Genomic DNA, 21,804 nt, shown 5'->3' on the forward strand with positions numbered 1-21,804 from the left:
CAGGCCCGACCCCCTCCCCCGGCCCCAGGGACGTTCAGAGCCGCCGTTTTTTTCCGACCTCTGCGGCCCCCTCTCAGCCCCGGGAACGGCTGCGCCCCGGCGGCACCGCGGGCCCGCCGCGCAGCTCCCGCGGCGCCCCGGGCCGGGCCCCGCACGGAAGTGAGGTCAGCTCACCTCTGACCCGCGGCGGGCATGAGCGTTCCAGAAGGTTCTGGAATCGGCGGGCCCGGGAACATGAATAGTTCATGCTACGAGCCCTTGGCGCATGCGCTGTTGTAGCCCGCGGCCCAGCGCGGCATGCGGGCTGTGGGCGGGCGCGGAGGCCATGCTGGTTCCGGGGCCGGGCGGCCGGAGCCGCACATGGGCCGGCGGCGGCGCGGGGGCGGGGCCGAGGCGGTGAGTGCCGAGCGCCGCCCGCCGCCGCCGCGCCAGACGTGCCCCGAGTCCGCAGAGCCGCGGTGCTGCTCCCGCGCTGCCGCAGGTGAGCGGGAACGCGCCCGGCGCGCCGGGCCCGCGCCGCTCTGCCCGGCTTGGGAGGGGCACGGGGCCCCCGCTCCTTCGGCCGCGCTTCCCGCGGGGGCCGCGCGCCGGGAGCGGCCGGGCCCGGGCGGCGGGAGCGCGGGGCGGCCGCGATGCGGGCTGTGCGCCCGGGCGGCGGGAGCGGGCCCCGCGCCTCCTGCGGGCCGGGGCTGGCGCGGCGGGCCGGGCGGCGGCGGCGGGGGGCGGGCGGCGCTGACCTTGCTGCGCGTGTCCTGGTGCGGCGGCCATGTGCCCGCGGGGCCCTGCCCGGCGCGGGGGCTCCTGCGGGCCCGGGTGGCGGCCGCGGCCTTGTCGCTCTTCTGTCCGCCCTTGGTGGCGTAGCGGGCTGCGGGAGCCGTACCCGAGCTGCCGCTGCGGCCGCGGGCGGGCGCGGCCCCGCGCCGAGCACATGGAGCCGCGGGCGCTCCGCGCTGCCCTCGCCGCGCCCTGCCCCGCTCCGGGCGGGAGGGATCGGACGTGCTGCAGGCCGCGCGGGGCTCGGCGGGAGCATCGGGGACACCCGGCCCGGTACCCGCAGTTACTTGTGTGTCGCGATTTCAGCCACTCGAGAAACTAAAGATTCATCGTGCCTGCTTTACTTCCTGAAGCTGTTACTCCTCTTTTCCTGCAGAAGTAGCTGTGCAAAGCCATAATGCTTTTGTTTTTCTCTACCTTTCTTTTAATATTTTAGACATGCTCCGCTTATCTACAGTACTCCGTCAGATAAGACCAGTGTCCAGATCCCTCGCCCCACATCTGACACGAGCCTATGCAAAAGATGTGAAATTCGGAGCAGACGCGAGAGCTCTGATGCTGCAAGGAGTAGATCTTTTAGCAGATGCTGTAGCTGTCACCATGGGGCCAAAGGTAACGGAAGATTTGGCCTTTATGTTAGACCTGGCTGAAAATAACTGTAACAGAGAACAGTTGTTGAGTTTCTCTCGGTGAAGCTGCACGATTGTGTTTGCAGACCTGCAACGCGAAAGGGTAGGGGAATGGGGCTCCTGCAAGCAGCTGTAGTCTCATGTCCACCAAAAGTGGGACAATAGTGCACGTGCTTTTTGAAGTAACAAAGTAAAATTGCTTGGAATCTTGTGAAAGGTACATTATACTCGTCTAAACAGTTTGAAGGTTAAGGAGTTGTGCATAATGTGTTACCAGCTCAGTTGATAACCTGTAACAGTGCAGTAGATAATGTAACTGTCTGTGTCGTGGGGTAGGTTAATCAGCATGTGGGTGGCTTGGTTGGATTTTTTTATGATGCTTGTTTTGTTTGTTTAACAAATTAAAATTTTGTATTGGTTTACCTTTTAAATATTAATAAGCTTTTAAAAATAGCCAAAGTGTGATGTTGAGTTTTCAATTGTCTGGTGAGTATTACCAGCCTAAGTACAATTTTGTGGTATTGCATTTATTACCCTATATTCTGTCCTGTAAAGGAGATCTGGGTCTCTTGGAAAACCAGCTGTGGTATTCTGCATAGTCATGCAATGTGCAGTAGGGCTTGAAATGAGATTCCTCTTTTTGAGGAAGAGACATGGATTTTCTTGGGGGTTATGTGAATATTTGTTCCCTATAATAGCATGTGCATGGTAGTTCTTCTAAGGATTGCTTGTCCTCTGTAACATTATTTCATGTATTTTCTGCCCATTTTTAGTGCTCTACCACTTTCATTCAAAGGCAAAAGTGCCATAAAGCTGAGCAGATGAAGGATCAATTATGTCAGGAAGCCGTGACTGCTTCCATGAAGGAACAAAGTTTAAGTGTAGTTGGTTAATTTAACTCTTGTTTTTTTGGATCAGGCTACTTTCTGAATGCTGAAGCACAGTTCTAATCCACTGGCTAAAGGGCAGTTGCTGATGTAACGTAGTGTAACCTTAGGGGATTTTTGTTCATTATGCTGTTCTTCATGTATTGTAAAAATTGAGGGGTTGTGTTGCAGTGCCTGAGTCTGCTGCTGGCATTTTTAAGAAACATCACTGGTGAGGAAACCTCCTTTGGCACTGCTCTACATTTTAAGGAGCCCAGTTTGCAGTCTCACACAATCTTTTGGTAGTGCTCCAGTATGTTGAACAGAACTGGTTTGTGTGGGAGCCAGACCATTCCTAAATGCCTGTGCAGTTACTGGTGGTGTTTGTTCTCTTCTTCAGGAACACAGACAGGTGTTTTTGCTTCTAAAAGAGCAAGCCCTTTCATGTGATTTGTTATCTAGGTTTTGTTGTGCTCCTCTTCTCAGAGCTGTAAACCAACCATTAAGTATAAGACTATATCAAATACAAAACAGAATTAAGCAAACTAGGAGACGTTATATGAAAAATGTACCTACTGGTAGCATGCTCCTCCACAGAGGAGTTTTCTTATACTTGAATCACATTTATATTTAGATGGGCAGGTCAAATAAGATAATAATTTATTATTTTATCATAACTATTCCGTGGCACAGAGGTAAATTTCAATGAGTTATTCCCCTGGTTCAGCCTGAGTAACTGAAGCAGAACCTTTCCTTGTAGCTGCTGGGGTGCTGTGCTTCAGGAGCAGCGAGGCCTCGTGCCTGGCAGGCAGCCAGAGCTGGTTCGGTTTGGAGGCAGATGTGTGTGGGCTCCGAGCAGGGGAGGGGCACAGGGCACGCAGCGCTGGGTGCTGCGCTGAATCCTTGCCTGGCTCCTGATCCCCACCCTGGGCTCTGGCAGGAGCCGGCGGGGTCAGCTCGGAGCAGGACCTGACAGACCCAGTGAGGGCACTTGTGCAGGGCTGGCTGGGAGGGACACTGCTGAGCTGGGGCTCCCTTCCCTCTTCCAGCAGCTCCAGCTGCCAGGATAGCAGAGGAGTTTCAGGGCAGCACTAAACCAGAGGTGGCTCGAGTTTCTGCTGCCTCCAGCTCCGACTGGAACATGACTGGGACAGCTGTTGGTTCCCTTGTTAGCTCTGCCTGTTAGATACAATGCTCCGGCTTGTTAGTTGGATTCAGGCGAGAGCTAAGATGAGAAAAGCTTGGTAACTTGAAGTGCTTGAGAAATTACTGTAACACATGAACACAAATTTGAAGTATTCTCAGTTGTCTTTGCTAATCACTATTAAGGTTTGCAAGTCTGCTTTTTTTTTTCCTTCCAGCATATGCAACAAATTGAGCTTTGTATTACTTGATTTTTAATCACAAAGAATGTTTATTGTGATGTGATTAAAATTTTGAAAATTTGGTTATTTGAATTGCTGTACTTTTAATTTTGGGGTAAAATATTAGCATTAGAGAGAATCTCTTCAGTTTTTTCTCTACAGTCAGTGTTACTTAATAGCAGGTATTAAGCATTATGGCTGAAGAATGGAGTGTCATTCTGTGGAAACATAAAGCTTTTGAACCATTTTTCTGGTTTAGGAGAACTTTAGTATTGAAGTATGTGTTTGAGAAGTCCCAGCTGAATGCCCCGTGTAAGCTGTGACTGTTCAAAATTTTCAGTTGAGCTCTTGAGAGTAACTTGCTTTGGATTAGCTTGGATTTAGAATTTGGTTTTTGTCCCCCTAGGGAAGAACAGTTATTATTGAACAAAGCTGGGGAAGTCCCAAAGTGACAAAAGATGGTGTGACAGTAGCAAAGGCAATTGACTTGAAAGACAAATACAAAAACATAGGAGCCAAGCTAGTTCAAGATGTTGCCAACAATACCAACGAAGAAGCAGGAGACGGTACCACTACTGCAACAGTCCTTGCACGAGCTATTGCCAAGGAAGGCTTTGAGAAGATCAGCAAAGGAGCCAATCCAGTAGAAATCAGGAGGGGTAACTTTTTTCTGTTGTTTTTAATATTTGATCGCTGTCTTTTGTTTTTCATATCCTAAATTTGACTTGTTTTCTGTTTGAAGAGTCACCATAAAGGGTTATATGATGTTTAGAGAATACAATTGGTTTTTTTATACTGTGGACTCTGAACAATCATTAATTTGTTTAATCATTGTACTATTTTACATGCAGTCAACTTATTTAAGTGAACTCCAGTTAAAGCCATTTCTGCATTAATAGCCATATAAACAAATCTGTTACAAAATTCAGTCATGACAGTATCTCACACCAATTTCCAAAACCCATCACTGCATACACAAATGACAGTATGGAACAAGAACTGTTTGGCTGTGAATATGCAAACAATGCATTTTTGCAGAATGGACTTCAGTTTGAAAGGAAACCTGTTTTTTGGTGGGTGGGCGCTTGGTTTGTGTTTTCTGTGCTCTGTGCTTTGCTTTGTTCGCTCACAAGTGCCCTGTTTGTCCTCAGGGGTGATGCTGGCAGTGGATGCCATCACAGCTGAACTGAAGAAACTGTCGAAACCTGTTACAACTCCCGAAGAAATTGCACAGGTAAGAAAAAAAACCACACAATAAAATGTAAGACAAATTTAGGCAGCTGTTTCTCAGAAGAAGTTTTGTGGAGTTAGGTTGTGCATGTTGACACTGGGTACTTTATTTGTCAGAAATAATCTTCAGTTGCATTGCTAGAAGCTAGTTCAGATGTACGCAGATTTTTTTCATCTTCAAGTTTAATTCCAAAGTATGGTTGTAAAACATAAATGTGTGTACTTGGGAAGAATTGCTGGGAGCAAAGCTCTCTTGTGCATGGAAGTGATGGGAGAGTACTGAGGGTGTGGCAGATCTGCTGTGAGAAATCAGGTTCAGGTGTGTTGGTGGTCCTGGGTGGTTTGTCCCTGTGCCTGAGATGGCCTGGGTGTGAGCCCAGTGCAGGGAATCTGGCTCTGCCCCAAGGGCCTGAGCCCTTCTGACAGAGTTCCTGCCTCCTGCTGTGAGTGTGCTGCACTCTGCTGCCCTGCCTTGTCAGAAATGTCAGCGTTGCACAGCGTTATTCTGATTTCTTTTTATCATGAGGAAACACCTTGCATTGGAAAATAAGACTAAATGTCTTATTCTTTCAGGTCGCCACAATATCAGCAAATGGAGATCAGGAAATTGGCAATATAATCTCTGATGCAATGAAAAAAGTTGGACGAAAGGGTGTGATCACTGTCAAGGTAAGAACTAGCCAAGTGACTGTCTCTTCTGTTAGGGCTGGCTTTTGTCACATGTGATGCTGCTGCTGCAGCTCACATTCCATAATTCCTCCCCAGCTCCTTTAGATCAGAGTTTGATCACTGTTCCCTCTTGCATTCTTCTGTTTTGGAGAGAAGCATATGGAAACTGATGTGGGATCCAGAGCCTTTCAATCTGTTGTGCATGATGTGCTAAAACTGTACCTGTGCTTTTGGTAGCAAATGGGAGATTTTAATACAGACTTCCTTGCATCTAAACAGGATGGAAAAACTCTAAATGATGAACTGGAAATCATTGAGGGTATGAAATTCGACAGAGGCTACATCTCTCCATATTTTATTAACACAACTAAAGGTGAGTTAACAATAAGTCATGTCAAACACCTTCCAGTGGCTTGTGTCAGTCAGAAATAATGGCACTTGTTCATGGCTTTACAGTCCCTTCTGCTGTGCACCACAGCAAATAGATCAAGGGGTCCTTCCCCATCAGAAAATTTGGAACTTGGTAAAAGCTTGGCATGTTGGGGATTCCTTTTTCTTCTCTGCAAAGTGTTCCTGGGAACACTGGCCTTGCAACACAGCAGAACAATGGAGAATTGAGAGTGGAGTCTTGGAGAAAACAAATTGTCTTTTTTTTTATGCAGTTGGAAAGTGTAATCATTGTTCCAAAGCACCTGCTTAAGTTAAAAGAATGCTTGATATGTTTTTGTAATGAAATTATTCAGATAATGCATGTTGTTTCTGCAGGGCAGAAATGTGAATTCCAGGACGCTTATGTTTTAATCAGCGAAAAGAAAATCTCTAGTGTACAGTCCATAGTTCCAGCTCTTGAAATTGCCAATGCCAACCGCAAACCTTTGGTCATCATTGCTGAAGATGTTGATGGAGAAGCCCTCAGTACTCTAGTCTTAAACAGGTGAGACTTAAAATCCATTTTTTTTCTGTGGTGTAAGGCTGCTTGTTCTCTTATCTGTGCCAAAGAAACAGCAGTTTCTAACACCACCATGCTTTATATCAACTCAGGCAGAACTTCAGTTGTGTCCTAACTATCTTTTTGAGGAAAAACCACCTCAGTTTGTGATGGTCTCATTTGCTTGAATGCTAGAGCTGCAATGAATTAATTTGATTTACTAATTAGACTCATTCTCTGAATTTTTGCCTTTAGACTGAAGGTTGGCCTTCAGGTTGTTGCTGTAAAAGCACCAGGTTTTGGTGACAACAGGAAAAACCAACTTAAGGACATGGCAATTGCTACTGGTGGTGCTGTAAGTAATGATGTTTTAAGTGGCTTTTTGCTCCAAGGAATGTTAATGCTTTTTAAGAAGGGAAATACTGTGCATTTTTAGGTCCTCGGCTTGTATTTGGTGGGTTGCAGGCTGTAGTCTTTCTTTCAAAAATATAACAGTAACTGATGTTTGAAACTTCCCGTATTTTAAAATGCAGACACTGATAATTGCTGTGTAATGCAATCCTGGCCGACCATATGTCCTTGTAACTGACTGAAGTCACATGAGTATTTCCTTGCAGGATTTAGGTTTCAGAGGGGAGGGAGGAACTTCCAAGATCATTGTTGCCTCTACAAACAATTGCCTGGACTCAGATGTGGCAAATATTATTATTTAAAGTGTTTGGAATTGACTGAATTAATGTTCTTGCTACTAAATTTTGCATATAGTTGATGCCCTGATTAATGTCCCTTTGTGCTGCCTTTTTTTAATATGCACTTTAAAATCATAGCATGATATTGGGACCCAGAGAAGGCTGTTGAAATAAAACCTCACGTTTAAGGAAATGAACAGCACAAAGTAACCAACCAGCAAACTGTTCCTAAGTCAGTGACATGTCAGTATCTGTAACTTCTCAAAATATAAGGAGGTGACCCGTGACAGGATTGAAGGAAACACCATGAAACTGTGTCAGGGGAGGTTTAGTTGGATATCAGGAAGAGGTTCTTCATCCAGAGGGTGGAACTGCAGTGATGTGGTTATTTTGCACCATTAGCCTGCTGTATGTGTTCACATACTTGTAGATAAAAAAACCTGATATGTGGGGAGCTTGTGAATTCCAGATTTTCACACAATTTCTTTCAGGTGTTTGGAGAAGAAGGTTTGAACCTAAATGTGGAAGATATTCAGCCTCATGACTTTGGTAAAGTTGGAGAGGTCATTGTGACAAAAGATGACACCATGCTCCTTAAGGGGAAGGGTGAAAAGACTCAGATTGAAAAACGCATTCAAGAAATAATCGAACAGCTAGAGGTTACCACCAGTGAATACGAAAAAGAGAAACTGAATGAGCGATTGGCCAAACTCTCTGATGGAGTAGCAGTATTGAAGGTATTAAGAACTTGGTAAAATCATGATGAACTAAAGCTTAGGTTTCTTGAGTGCTGAGGTACAGAAGAAGACTTGCCAGTATGGGAGAGGGTGGGTTGGCTTTCTGGCACTTCTTAGGCATTGGCTGCTTAATTTGGTGGCAGCAGTGCTGTCCCACCTGGGCTCCTTGTGCAGACCTTGACGTGTGGCTTGCTGCTGCAGGTGGGTGGAACGAGCGATGTTGAGGTGAACGAGAAGAAGGACAGGGTCACCGACGCCCTGAACGCCACCCGTGCGGCCGTGGAGGAAGGCATCGTCCCAGGTGGTGGCTGTGCCCTGCTGCGCTGCATCCCAGCCTTAGATGCCTTAACTCCAGCCAATGAGGATCAGAAAATTGGTAAGCAAATGACTTGAAGATGTGTGTGGAAGTGATAGAAGCACGTTTTCTCCTGTCCTGAGGCTTTATCAGGTGGCTTTGAGTGAGGTTTGAGTTACTTGATCTTAGGAACATCACATTTCTTTGGCGGGGTGGTCTCCACTTTTGAGTGGGAAGAAGCTTTTTCACTGCATTGCTGACTGGCTGGTGTAAAACCCAGTAGCAGTATCCCAGCACAGAGTGGCAAATGTTTAGAGTTGGGAGCTGGCTGTTAAAGTCTTTGCAGCTAGACAAAATCTACTAATGCTCAAGAGACTATGTGGCATATCAAATGGAAAAAGGCTTTGTGTCATGTTACACATAAATATAAAGAATAATAATACTTCTTATTTTTTTCTGTGGGAGTAAAAACTAAAATGTGCATGAATATCCTTCAGAGGCCTAATTTGTTGGCAAGTGTCAAGTAGCAGAGAATCTTTCCTCCTGGAACTGACAAAAATAGCTTATGTGCTTGCTTGGAGGGTTTTCTCTTCATATTGAGCTCCAGCAGTAGGGCATTCCTTGGCAGTGGGAGTGGTGTTTGTACATGGAGCTCCAACTATCCTGTTTCTTGCAGGCATCGAAATAATCAAGAGAACACTGAGAATCCCGGCAATGACTATTGCAAAGAATGCTGGTGTTGAAGGATCATTGATAGTTGAAAAAATCCTGCAGAGCCCATCAGAAGTTGGCTATGATGCAATGCTTGGGGACTTTGTAAATATGGTAGAAAAAGGAATTATAGACCCAACTAAGGTAACCTAAAGGTCTTAATTCTCAGCTTTGCTTCCTCCCACCTCCTGTGATGGTCAGCAGATCTTAAGTAGTTTCTTGCTTATTTTTAGGTTGTGAGAACTGCTTTGATGGATGCTGCAGGTGTTGCATCTCTCCTATCAACAGCAGAAGCAGTGGTGACTGAAGTTCCTAAAGAAGAAAAGGAGCCGGCAATGGGAGGAATGGGTGGGATGGGTGGAGGAATGGGAGGTGGCATGTTCTAATTCCTGGGGTAGAGGGATACATCATGAGCTGTGCTGTTGAAGACTGACAGTTCTGACTTTAAAAACTTGAGCTATCAGTGTGAGAGGATGGATAGTGACTGAAGTGAGGCTGGTGTTGAAAAGAATCACTGTAACCATCAGTTACCGGATTTCATTTAACACACGTGTAATTGTTTACAGTCATTGTCCATGCCTACAGATAATTTATTTTGTATTTTTTGAATAAAGACATTTGTACATTCCTGATAACTGGGTGCAAGATCCATCTACCAAGGTCCTGATTTGAACTTAATTAAGGCACTTGATATTCTATTTCAGAATTTCTTGGTGCTTGCCAGTACTACTAGGAAGAACTTGGAAGCCACTGTGCGTGAGACTAGACAATTGTGTACAAAGTAGGCAAATAGAGTTATGTGACCTTTATGTAATAAACTGCTCAAAAGTTACAAAATTTATCACCTCCTTCATCTGCACACAAAGCCATAGTTATGGGAGAGCCTGGACAGCCTGCTGCTTCTAAGACTTAGTAGAAATTTGACACTTATGCTTGAAAAAATGAGAGAGCATTTCACTCCGAGAAGCATTCCTTTGTTTAGAATGTTTCTCAGAAATGCAAGTGCTTTAATTTTGGTAGGAAATACCTAAGCTGAACTGTACTACAGTTCTTTGAAATATTAAACAATTCTCTGAAAACAAGGCATGTGCACTGACTTTATTTTGCCCTATCTGGTTGTTTCACATGCTGGAACAGGTCCAGTGTACCTTTCACAGTCCCAGGGGAAGTGAAGTGCCCCGAGGGTACCAAACAGGTGAGTCTTTGCTAAGAAAGGGTTCTGGGGATTTTAGACAGTTCCTTTGCTCAGGAGTAGTATGTGATTACCTCCTCACCTTGAGCCTTCCATTCTTACCTTCCTCCTCTCTGGTAAGGGGTGCAGGATTTAGTTATTTTGCACTAGAAATGTTGCTTTGCCTCTCTGTGTTCTTTGACCTGACACCACCACTAACATTGTGCAGTCTTTTCTGCTTTCCGACTTGCAGAACAATGGTGTTCCCAATCTTGTGTATGTTTATCTGATTACCTCAACAATTCAAATTGCTTTATAACTTCAGTTCTGTACAAATGACCTTAATCCACCTGTTGCTTTCCCCAGTTTCCTGCCCTTAATAAGAACTATCCTTCCACATATGGGATGTGTGACATTCTAATTTAAAGTAAAATTATCTGAAACTGTTTCAGGGTTGTCTTTATTTTGAAACATACCTTTCTATGTTATTTAATATGCTGTTCTTTAGTAACCATAGGGACTACATATACTGCAGAGAAAGGATCAGCACCTGGCCTGAAGCTTCACCTAATTTCAGTAAGGAAATTTGGTAATGCAAGACAGCATAAAGTAAAGATTTAGAATCTGTTTAAACCTATTCACTTGGTTTCTTCAGAGACTGGGAAGAGAGTATTTCAGGAATAGAAGTCCTGAACACGTATTTAATCGGGATGATACTAGCACAGTAGGAGTATGGTACTGGAAAACCTCAAAGATTGAAGGTTTAGTGTTTTCTTACATGATTTATGATGGCAGCTGGCCTCGGCAGTGCTTGTTTGCAGGAAGTGCAGGGTCTCTTGTAACCTGCTTCCAGGGAGGACAGTACAGGTACCTGGTTCTCAGAGGTAACACTTGCTTTGAAGTGTTCTGTTTGCATTAGGTGAGATGGAGGTAACCAAAGTGCAGCATGTACCACGGAAGGAGTGGCAAGAAGCAAGTTCAGCCTGCCAAATGTGCTACATATTCCAGGCTGGGAACCACTGGCTGTAGCTGAAACTGCTGCACTCAGCTTATGGTACTCCTTATGCATTTCACCCCTGAAAACGAGGGAAGTTCTAGAGCAGTTGCTGGTCACTCTAGGAGCAACTGGAGATCCCTGACTTACCTTTGCCATTCAATTGAATTCAAAGCACCACTCCTCAATGGTTGCCAAACTGTGCCATTTGCAATGAAGCCAGTGTGTCAGTTGGCCTTTGCTTGGGCAGAGCTGGCTGAGTTGATGCTCTGAAGTTAACATTCCCACAAAGCTGAGTTAATAAGTAACAGTGCTAAAAACCCCAGGAGCTTGGCTAAGGCAGAGCTTGGGCTGTGATTCCAGGAGCCGTTAGGCGTTAAACGGCAGCTGAGATAGCCTGGGTTACAGGAGCTGCCAGGTGTCTGTTACTGATAAGGCTTTAAGCTGCACTTGATTGCAGCTTTTGAACATTCTGTGTCTGTCTGAGCAGGTATGTTTGGCACAGTGTAAGATCACACCCAAGCTCAGACAAGAAATAGATGCCCCAAAGGAGGAGCACGGCACTTTGTGCAAATGAAGTGTACAAACGAGTTTATAGCTGAGGTTGTTACAGGTTTCCTTTACGTCTGATGAACTTCATGCAGCATCAGCTCCCGAGGGATGCTGGTTTCTGGGCCATGCAGTTTGGATGCTCTTCTTTCAAAGGCAGCAACCATCTGCTTTACAACTTCATCAAAAAATAGCGTAGCAAGTTTTGAGTGTAGAAGTGAACGAAATTCGAAAGAAATCTGTTTAAGAAAATGAAAGATAATTATTTTTCCTATATATGCTGTTACAAATAAACAGCCCTATTAAAGAATCTCCAGTGAATGCTGCAGGTTAAGTTGTAGGACAGTTAAAACTGAGGAATAAGTGAATGTGGCTGAGAAGGAAACCCATTTTCCTTGGTCTAAGGACTGTACTTCTGGGCTTTTCCATTAAGAGAATCCCCTCATGCAGTTCTATGAAGTGAACCTAAACTGTATTTTCTTTAATAAATGGTTCATTACAAAAACTACTGACAAACAATAACTCCTATTTTGTGCACAGAATTCACTTGAGGGACAAAAGTCGTCTGAAGAAAATCCTGCATGGCAAGAGAGCAGACTAACAGGTAAACTGGAGCATGCCCAAGAAACTTAAAAGCCATTTGAAATAGTTACCTATTAAATACCAGTATTTTAAAACAGTCTTTCCTTGTTGATGGCAGTAGTTACGGTAGGTTCAAACAATCAGTTTAATGACAAAAATTACAGATCTGGTTTGTGTGTCACATCTCCCACCTGAACAGCTCTCACTCCTGACCTGACACGAGCAGTCAATGAAAAGGATTGAGAGTTATGTCATTTTTGTTATTCCTGAAAAATCAGCATATTTAATGCCACAAGGAGCAAATACACAAGCAATGCATGTTAACTGCAAAGCAGTAGCACAGAAGTAATTAAACAGCTTGGCCCATGAGCCAAGTGTAGCCTCATTTACATTTCCTTGACCTCAAGCAACAATAAAATTAACGTGCCTTTGCAAGTCTGAGAGCTGTCATTTAGGGCATGCAGAGTTCTGTACAGTGGGGATGTTGAGTGTGGCAATATGTTCAGCATTTATATCAATCTTAAGGTATGGTATACATTAATTAAGTTTGCAGGTGGTAAAAGTGGTGGCTTCAGTCTATGAAACAAATCATTTCAGAGGTGAAGCCAAAGCAGGAAAGTTCCCTGCTGTGTATGTAGATGTCTCCTGGAATCAGGCTGGCACAAGAGGATACAGCAGTTTGTGGGAACCAGCCTAGCCCAAAACTCAAATAACATTTTCTAAAGCAAACAGGCATTCTTGAAATCAAAGTTTTCTCTGGGATATCTGTAATTGCAGGGCCTGTTTTGAGGAGTTTGTTGTGAAATGCTTATCATCCCTGCCTGCACGTGCCCAGAGGCAAGGAGCAGCAGGGCAGTAACTGGCAGAGGTTAAGCACAGCCAACTGCACTGACTTCCTTTCCTGCCTCAAAACAGGGTAAGCAGTAAGATGTGTTGATAGTGTTCCCCCAAGAAAATACCCATGTTCAGTTAATTTTTGATTCCCTTTAACTGAAGTTCTTGACCTGAAATGTCAAAATGTGGCTTTGGTTTGTGGAGATGTGGTGCTGTTTTCTTACAGAGCCTGTACTTAGATTTTAGGCTTTAAATAGCTGTTTAATTCAAGTTTTTAAACTGATTTATGGCTTGGGTAAAAAGACAGCTTATATATGCTAGTAGAAAGAACTGACACTTATTTGCCGAAATAAATACAAATAACATGAATACATAACATGCAAACCATTAAAAAATGCAGTTATTTGAGCACCTATAGATTAATTTTTACTGTTGAACTGTATGAAGTGCAATATAATAATAGGCTGAAAGTTCATAACCCAAGGAGGTTAATGTGCTAGTTTAAAAATACTCCAAAAGCTATTCACTGAAGATAATTTTCAAAGCAGGGTATTCCAGCAGATGGCAGCAGGATTAGCCCAGCTCTGTGTACTTTTGCAGCCTGTTACAACCTCCAGCTTAATGCTTTGTTATACATTTTGTTATAAAATGCAAGAAAAAAAATGTGATGGCAGACAAACCAGACAATGTGGAAAAGCAGTAACTTGAATGGAAACAGCTTTTCTGGAAGTGAAATGGGGTTAAATCAGGTATTGGATTAAAGAGTGATAGTTTTGGGCTGCAGTGATATCCCATCATAGATTAGAGACAGCAAAAATCTATTACACTTGTATTAGAGAAGGAAGGAGTAAGGCTTAAAATACATGAAAGAGGAAAACTGGAAGACAGGAAATTAAACTGACCAAACTGTTGCCCAAACAGGAACAAATGGCAGAACACTGACTTTCTGGTACCAAGAGCATTTAGGTTGTAGAGTGATTAAAGAAAATAGCAAAGTATATTTAGCATTTGTCCTGCATTGGACTGTCTAAAAACTTCAATGTGTTTAGAACTGTAAGGTGAAAGGTGCCTGTCCTAGCCTGTTTCATGATACATGGACACCTTACAGAAGGCTGTTTTTTCTGAAGGTTACTGAAGTGGTTTCCAGCAGTAAAGTTTGCAAAATCTTTTGGACAGAATTGACTAAAGCTAACTTGTTTTCTGTGTATAAGTGTTTAAAGAAGTAGTACAGGCATTTAAAAAAGCCCCCTCCATTGAAGATAAGTGTTTCTGTGTGCTGCTCCTAGTATGTAGTAGTTTTAATTACCATACTTACTGAAAAATCCAATGTACATGTCCTTGGATAACCAGGGATACCAGGGCTCAAACGCCACACTGTTTCCAAGTGATTAAAGAGTTTTCCATCTGTGCATGATGCCTAAAATAAAGTTTTGAAAATCAAGCTACAATTAGGCTCTTACAAATGTGACAAATAGGTATTACTGTAGGTTATGTTTGCGTTTTGTTAAACAGTGCTTGTCGTGGCATAGTTAAACCTGTTCTTACAGCACAGCCAGCATGAAATTCTATATGCAAAGATGTCAATTATGGCAAAATAATTGAAGTCCTTCCAAGGCGGAGGAAAAGATGGTGTATTGAGTGTCATAAAACAGATCTATGGCATGATGCATAGAACATTCAAATACATAACATCATTGGCTTGTAATTTGTAGAGAAAATTTCTGTAACTTTTTTTTGGGTCATTTTTTTACAAGTTCTTATTGTTACCCCAAGGAGTTCTGCTCCAACAGACTGTCCCCAGGGAATAGGTGTTGTTTGGCTTGGAAAGCTGTGGTGAGGTGACTCATCTCAAACACTAATCATCAGCACAAAAACACCTACATTTCTCTTTCCAGGAATGAGATAATGCATGGCCTTGCTACTTCTACATCAGAAAGGGGAAGGAGTAGAGGGAAGATTAGATACAAAGAGCTGGGCCTGCTTTTCCCTACTGCTATCAAAACAGCAGAAAAAATGGGAAAACTGCCACTGTATTCCCCTTTCTCCCAGTCTTAAAGTAGCAAACTCACTCCATGCTTTCCCCCTCAGCAAAACCTGCTGTTACCAATGTGATTTTTCTATTGTTTAAGCGCTAAAACAGGGAAAACCTTAAGCAACAAACCCATTCCCATTTTGTGCCTGAGCACCACACAAGGTTCCTTTGCCTGGAGTTACTTGAGAGGACAGTGAAATGGTGCAAGCACACCATCACTTCCCTAGAAATGTTCCTGCAGTTCTGTGGACATAATGTAAACCTCTAGGAAAAGTAACTGAAGCAGAGAAAAGGCTAACATGTCTCCAGGGATGAATTCTGAAGAAATGGCTTTCCTCACCACTTTTGTGGGGTTTTTCTGAGACAAGGATGCTTCTTTTGAGTGAATTAAGAAGGAAAAAGAGTTGGTAAGCCAATCTGATAGCTGATAGAAGCCTTTCTTCTCAGGAAACTGAAGAAAAGGAAAGCTCTCAGCATGTAAGTTACAGATTTTCCATTATAGCTGCTCAACTTTTTTTAATAAAGATTTTTTTTCCTTTCCAGTATCAGTAAGGATATTGAATAAAGGCATTTTGCATATTCCTTTTCCAAATTACATCTTCCCTGTGCTTCAGAAACGAGTTTTCTGTTAAGTGTCTCTTATTAGGAAGCCTAGAAAAGAATAGTGAAATAGGATTTTCAGTTATCTTGAACAGCAATCACATGCTATAATTTTCACTAATTATTCTAAACCAATCAGGATCTACCAGGGAGAGGCACTTTTGCTATAAGGAATCTGTTCTGAGCCTTTCTTTACCAAAACAGATTTGAACATATAAGGCAAACAAATGGAAGATGGAGGCATCATTTAAAATGTTTTCCTGGACACTTTTCTACTTTTCTCCTAATTATTGTTCTTGAAATGCTGAAAGAAAAAATATAACTGCTTCTCTTCTGAAAAAATTAATTGTAAAAAAATTAAATCCACACTTCTTTCTTCTCATCAATGTATTGAATAACCATCTTTTCAGCACATTGTACTGAAGCTTAGCCTTTTTATTTAGGCCTTTCATATCAACTAGTTAAAGTTGTGAGAAGAAAAGTAATGACAGATAGCAAGTTCATTAAGACATCAGAAGCTAGAGTTGTCAGATAACTTTTAACTGAGTACTTATTTTGTATTAAGAGGGGCTTGGACAAAATTAACAAACAACAACAACAAAAACAAAGAAAAAACAGAAACAAAAAGTCCATGCAAAAATATTAATATCTTCATTTAGTGGCTGCCAGCTTTGTGAATAAAGACAATTTAAAAAGTGATTTCCTCTCCTCCTTCAAGTGGCAGGTTGTTTTAAAACACATTCAAATTCTCCCCAGTTTATCTAAAGTCTTTAAAGAAAAGCAACACAAGTTTTGAGCCACACAAAGAACTTCCAGCATCGATTCTGTTTTGAAGCAAAATGTTCCTGGAATATTCAAATTTCAACAAACAAAAGTTAACAAAAATTATAGTTAGGGGAAAAGAAAAATGCAGTTACCTTAACTAAATGTGGTCTCACTAGGGTTACAATTGATGTGTATCTCTCTACTACAGGAGGGAATCCTATTTCTAGCTGTGCTTTGCAGTACCCAGAGCGCCTCGAGAGTATGTCTGACTTTTTACACCAAGGAACAAAGAGTTTGTAATTCTCCACAACAGCAACGACTTCATACATTTCCTGCATGGAATACCTGGAAATGGAGACATGAACATTACAGTTACAAGGTATTTGACTTCAAATTAGTATGAAAACGATTCAAAGATGGTATACATGGCATAGACAGTTGAAAGGTGGACAAAGTCACTACCACTGATTTGGAAATTGCAAATGCAGCTTAGCTAATTAAGAGGAAAGAAAAGTAATACACTGGTAATTGCTTTTGCTTAAAGAATCACATCATCCAGCAGTAACTTTAGTGAATAATGAACCTAGTGCCTGCTACTTCCTGCAATATCAAGTCAACATGCATACTCTTCAAATGGAAACATTTTTTCTAGCACAGCTGTGTCTTCATTTAGGCAGATGTTGGACATTCCACAAAAAATAGCTCCCAAGACAAGGTGTACCGAAACTCAAGTACTATATTTCATAAAGTTTAAACAGAGGAGCACCACCTTCCTTATTTTAGTCCAAATAAAAAAACTTAATTAAAAACCAGATGCAATAGAAAAACCTTCCAGCATCACAGAATGGCTGATGTTGGAAGGGATCTCTGCACGTCATTCTGTCCAACACTCCTGCTCAGGCAGAATATTGAAATCAGATGAAACACTATTAAGGCAACATTTTGGCTGATTCTGCTGTAACATGGCAAAGTATTACATAGCTATGGTTTTTAATTTTTCATTCTGACTCTGAAACAGGTGGGATTAAGCATGTGCTTAATTTCCTTTAAAATGAAGCATATGTTCAACAGTACTTAGAGTGAGGACTATTGTACAAAGGCCCTTTTAAGAAAATCTTGAGAAGTATATTATAATGTAAGTGCAGACATTAGCATGTGTTTGGGAGAGAACAGGGTTTTCACACCTGTTGATTTATCCACATCTTACTAGATGAAATTCTTAGTGTATTACTCCATTTCAAGGTTGGTTTTGTTTTGTCATGGAATGAACAGTTATTTCTGCTGTTTCTTGCTATGGGCCAAGGGCTTTGGGTTCCTACTTTTTTTTATATTAACTTTCAGACTGGTAAACCTAATCTCTACAAATTTTGAAAGTCAAAACTCCTTTCTAGGTTCCCAGAGTCTTAGGGACATGTGTCTTTTGAACTACTACTGTTTTGGATTAATTACAGCAAATACAAAATCAATAAGCATTTAAAGTATCTTTCCACAGTTTGATACCAACCCTATAATTCTTCTTTCAGAATATTCTTTTCTTTTATTTATTAGTGGTGCAGCAACATTGAAGAAATTTCTTGAAAAAGTATGGCTCATTACAGGTGCTTGCAAAGGAGAAGTTCTGGTCATCAGAATACCACAAGAAGCCAAGTGCCTGAAACAGGGAAATTGCTTTTAGATGTGTTTCATATCAGCAAAATAAATAATAATGCATTCAGGTAAGACAAACAGTCTCTTGTATAACATTACAGAAAATGTCAACCAGATGGAAAAAGGAAGGCTTGTAACAATATATAAACAGTCAGAAACACAAGGGGCACCTTTTTTTTTTTCCCCTAAGAGAAACTAAAAATAGCCCCCAGTCATGACAGTAGTAACTGGCAGAGTGAAATACAAAGAGCCTCATTAACCGCTGGCTGCTTGAGTTGTCGTTCAAGTCACTTAGTCTGCAGAACAGACTCTCTTAATAGCAAAAATGAGGCAGAGTTTGAATGCTTTACCCTTCTGGAATACACAAAGCAGAGAAGGTTTCACTTGGAGACAGAAAGCTATAAAATTCTGCTATAATCCCTATGCTGCCACCCTTCTCTTAAAAATAAAACTTCATTTTGGAAGTCCTTTCAGAAGGTGCTTTATTTACCCAGATTTCAACATTTCCTTCAGAACGTATCACCAGAACCTTGGGTGCAGTGTTTTCATAAGTAAAACTGAACAAATTACCTTTAAAAGTACTAGTAACTCTAAGACTGCACTTCGGTTTTCTCTGTGAACTTCTACACTAAAATCTAACAAATATTCACTGTGTTTAACAGTTCTGCTAAATAACTGATTTTGTTCAGATCAGGTCAGTCAAGATGCAAAATGCTGTTTCAGAAGCTCTGAATTTTGGCACCAGGAAAGTAAAAATGCCACTATTTGCCCACAGTGACTCTACAAACATAAGCTAATGAGTAACCCAGGTCTTTTACTGATCTTCCTCTAGCTATATAATCAGGACTATACTTCTGGATTCACATGGTTAAAAATGGAGGCAACCTCTTCTACTTAGAGCTAGGCTTCTTTGGGGTTAGGTTGGTTGTTTTGTTGTTTTGTTGGTTTTTTAGATAAAATAAACAGGTAGACGGCTTTTTTTTTTTTTTTAACCAAACACCAAATTAGTCACCCATTTTAAATTAAATTTAATTAAAATTAGCAATATGTTCTTTAAAAATCAGCATAATTTAGAATTCTAATTAAATACAGTAGTTACCCATGACTGACCACATCAGCTTATATGGTCACTGCAGTAGGAGTTGGGTAAATAACAAACTGGTAGAGTTTAGAGGAAAATAATCATCATTAGCAGCTGGTTAGAAACAATCTGTACAGACTTTTTAAAAACCAACTATGCAACTGGGATATGAGGCGTGATGCCTGAAAACACATTGTAATCACTGCAGTTGAAAAGAAACTAAACTGAGACAGAAGTATTGTGTCAAAATTAAGAAAGGGTAGGTCTACTTTATAAGCCTTTAGACAACTCTGAGAATGTTTGTAACAGTATCTCAAGGGATGTGGACAAAGTCTGTTTTTTCCAGACAGACCATACAAGACTGTTAAGGAAAAGGTTTGACAGGAATGCTGGAAGAGTGCCAGTCACATTGTAGCTGCCTCAACCAGATTCACAGAAGGTGTTCAAATGTTTGAGCAGATCTCATTCTGCACAGCTGATTTAAATTCCATTATCTGGGGCTATGTACAGGACACAGTCCAAACCAGTCACCAGGGTTTGTCTCTTGGTTTGTTTTTTACTGTAATGCTGTGCCAGTCTATTGTTTCATGCAGTTTTATCTAAACGTGTTTCAGCCACAGGGCTGAAAAACAATCCTTACAAATAATCTCTCAGCTGCTGAAAGAATATGTCCTTGCCATTCAAGGAAGGCAAGGCTAAGAGGTTATAATGCTAACAGCTACGGTGAGTCTCCATCTCTCTCCCAGTTTCATCTGAAGAACAGATGCTGTGAGAATGTGCTGGGCTGGGTCCCAGGTCACAAAAGCAGATCTTCTTAAGAAATCCCTTGGTTTCCATGGCTGTCATGCAGTTTTGTGAACCTGACCTGGGCTACTGAAGAAAAACCAAATCCATTCTAGAATTCAGACACACCTGCCACCTCTGTATTTATCTCCTGCAGTGACACAACTATCTCCACTCACTGCTTTCTCCCTGAGCACTTGAGGACTGATCACGGCACCACCCAACTCCCAAGGCCTGAAAAGGAAGCATTTCTGGAGAATGACATGCATGTGTAAGTGATCCATATTCTGTGATTTTTACTTTTTTTTTTTAATAACTACACAATTTTCTAGGCCTGAAGGTTAACTTTTTTGAAAAAACGGCTCTTAGCTCCTCGGTGTAAACATTGAAATTAGTGCCAGGAGCCTGGCAAGGCAAATGTGTTTACTGTACCCCAGCTGATACTTTCATCAGCTTAGTGATATCTGACTTTATGGTCTGTGAGACACGAGTTGATCCCATTCAAATTCAAATTCCTTGCCAACAGCTGTTTGTATAAAAAAAAAAATTAGTGTACCAGCAAGTGTCTTCATTAGCATCTCAGTCTGAGTAAGCACATGAAACTAATTTACCACCTGAGCCCTTGAAGTCTGCTTCTGAGCACAGTGAGGTTCTGCCCAGGTGGCAGCAGGTATAGCGTGCATTCCGGGGCCAACTGCAGGAGTGAAGCATCCCCGGCTCCAAGGCTCCAGGTAGCATAGCACAGCACTGGGTTTGATCCAGCGTGTGCTTGCTTAAAACCAGCTGCCAAGATCCTTGCAGCTTCCACTAGAAACATTTTTAAACTGAGTTTGCAAGCAGTTACTTAATGGGTTTCCCTATACCAAACATCCTTCCAGCAATTGATTTTGCCCTGGAGGCTCAAATTACTGTTTAAAATAACAATTTTGTTGATCAGGACTGAACAAATTTAATATTGCAAACACAACACTAAGATTATACCACAAAGAATATACAGTAAAAATGTGGTCCAGTGTTACATTTTACCACTGCAGTTTACAGTTTTGTCAAATGACTGCATGAAATTTGACATCATGACAGTTTGATAAAGAAACACAGCAGCACTGCCAAAACAGTACAGGTGAACCTTTCATACTAGGATTTTCAAATCGCACTTTGTGATCTGCTTGCTCTTTTTTCTTTCAGTTGAAAGGTTAACTCTTCACCAAAGCATACTGTTTTTCTCAAGCTGTTGCAGCCAGCCTTACGTATGCTCAGGTGAGGAGGAACTTGTTGCATTATCTGAAGGGAAAAACATCCGGGCGCTTCCTCCGTTCTTTGACGGATCGCTCACAACTCTGCCACTGTCTCGGGCAAAGAGGAGGCGAGTTTCTAACCGGGAACCCGACACCTCTCCGTCACGCCCGCGGAATCCGCGCCTCGCCCCGCGTACCTGGCGGCGGCCGCTCCGGCCAGCGCCCTGCCGAGAGCCGCGCCGCTCCGCGCCATCCCGGCCGCGCTGCCGCCCCCGTCGCGGCGCGGGGCGCGCGGTCACGGGACAGCGCGCGCGGCCGCGCCGCTCCGCCTGATTGGCCCGGCGGCGCGCGAGCCCCGCGCGGGGCCATAATTGGGCTGGAGCGCGGCGGGCGCCCCCACCGAGCGGCGGGAGCGGCCTCGGGCTCGTGTCCGTCCGCGTGTCCGTCCGCGTGTCCGTCCGCGTGTCCGTCCGCGTGTCCGTCCTCGTGTCCGTCCGCGTGTCTGTCCGCGTGTCCGTCCCCCGCAGAGCGCCCGACCCGGCGGGTCCGCGGGAGGAGTCGCCGGTGCTCGTCCCGCCTCTGCTCGGTGCCTGCTCAGGGTTACAGTCAGCAGCAGCTTAGCAGTACGGCCACAGACCT

General features: G+C 43.0%; 2 protein-coding genes across 3 annotated transcripts; one reads left to right on the forward strand and one right to left on the reverse strand.

Annotated features, from left to right (window-relative positions):
- Nucleotides 1–358: 358 nt before the first annotated feature.
- HSPD1 (heat shock protein family D (Hsp60) member 1) lies at nt 359–9,974 on the forward strand. Its single transcript, XM_021555458.3, has 12 exons — nt 359–481; nt 1,211–1,386; nt 4,040–4,292; nt 4,785–4,867; nt 5,437–5,532; nt 5,812–5,905; nt 6,298–6,466; nt 6,716–6,815; nt 7,641–7,886; nt 8,088–8,262; nt 8,858–9,036; nt 9,126–9,974. The coding sequence occupies exons 1-12, from the start codon at nt 361–363 to the stop codon at nt 9,276–9,278; spliced, it is 1,845 nt and encodes a 614-aa protein (XP_021411133.2). The 5' UTR covers nt 359–360; the 3' UTR covers nt 9,279–9,974.
- A 1,657-nt stretch (nt 9,975–11,631) lies between these two features.
- On the reverse strand, nt 11,632–21,447 carry COQ10B (coenzyme Q10B). 2 transcript variants are annotated; one of them, XM_021555459.4, is made up of 5 exons: nt 21,363–21,447; nt 17,924–18,070; nt 16,572–16,764; nt 14,338–14,439; nt 11,632–11,845 (listed from the first exon to the last, which is right to left on the reverse strand). In XM_021555459.4, the coding sequence occupies exons 1-5, from the start codon at nt 21,416–21,418 to the stop codon at nt 11,678–11,680; spliced, it is 666 nt and encodes a 221-aa protein (XP_021411134.1). In that variant the 5' UTR covers nt 21,419–21,447; the 3' UTR covers nt 11,632–11,677. The 2 variants fall into 2 exon arrangements, with proteins under 2 accessions (XP_021411134.1, XP_085440754.1); XM_085584628.1 differs by having other exon boundaries at nt 21,178–21,447.
- Nucleotides 21,448–21,804: the final 357 nt, after the last annotated feature.

The sequence above is a fragment of the Lonchura striata genome, chromosome 7, assembly GCF_050655825.1.
Source record: "Lonchura striata isolate lonStrDom1 chromosome 7, ASM5065582v1, whole genome shotgun sequence".
Taxonomy (NCBI): Eukaryota; Metazoa; Chordata; class Aves; order Passeriformes; family Estrildidae; genus Lonchura; species Lonchura striata.

What these genes read in the sequence shown, in the direction of transcription:
- HSPD1 (XM_021555458.3), top strand. Translation starts at nt 361, where the DNA reads ATGGGCCGGCGGCGGCGCGGGGGCGGGGCCGAGGCGGTGAGTGCCGAG. An exon ending in CTGTCACCATGGGGCCAAAG is followed by an intron (nt 1,387 to 4,039) that starts GTAACGGAAGAT and finishes TTGTCCCCCTAG; the next exon opens with GGAAGAACAGTTATTATTGA. An exon ending in AGTACTCTAGTCTTAAACAG is followed by an intron (nt 6,467 to 6,715) that starts GTGAGACTTAAA and finishes TTTTGCCTTTAG; the next exon opens with ACTGAAGGTTGGCCTTCAGG.
- COQ10B (XM_021555459.4), bottom strand. Translation starts at nt 21,418, where the DNA reads ATGGCGCGGAGCGGCGCGGCTCTCGGCAGGGCGCTGGCCGGAGCGGCC. An exon ending in GCCGGAGCGGCCGCCGCCAG is followed by an intron (nt 18,071 to 21,362) that starts GTACGCGGGGCG and finishes TCCCTGTTTCAG; the next exon opens with GCACTTGGCTTCTTGTGGTA. An exon ending in TCTGAAAGAAGAATTATAGG is followed by an intron (nt 16,765 to 17,923) that starts GTTGGTATCAAA and finishes CTCCATTTCCAG; the next exon opens with GTATTCCATGCAGGAAATGT.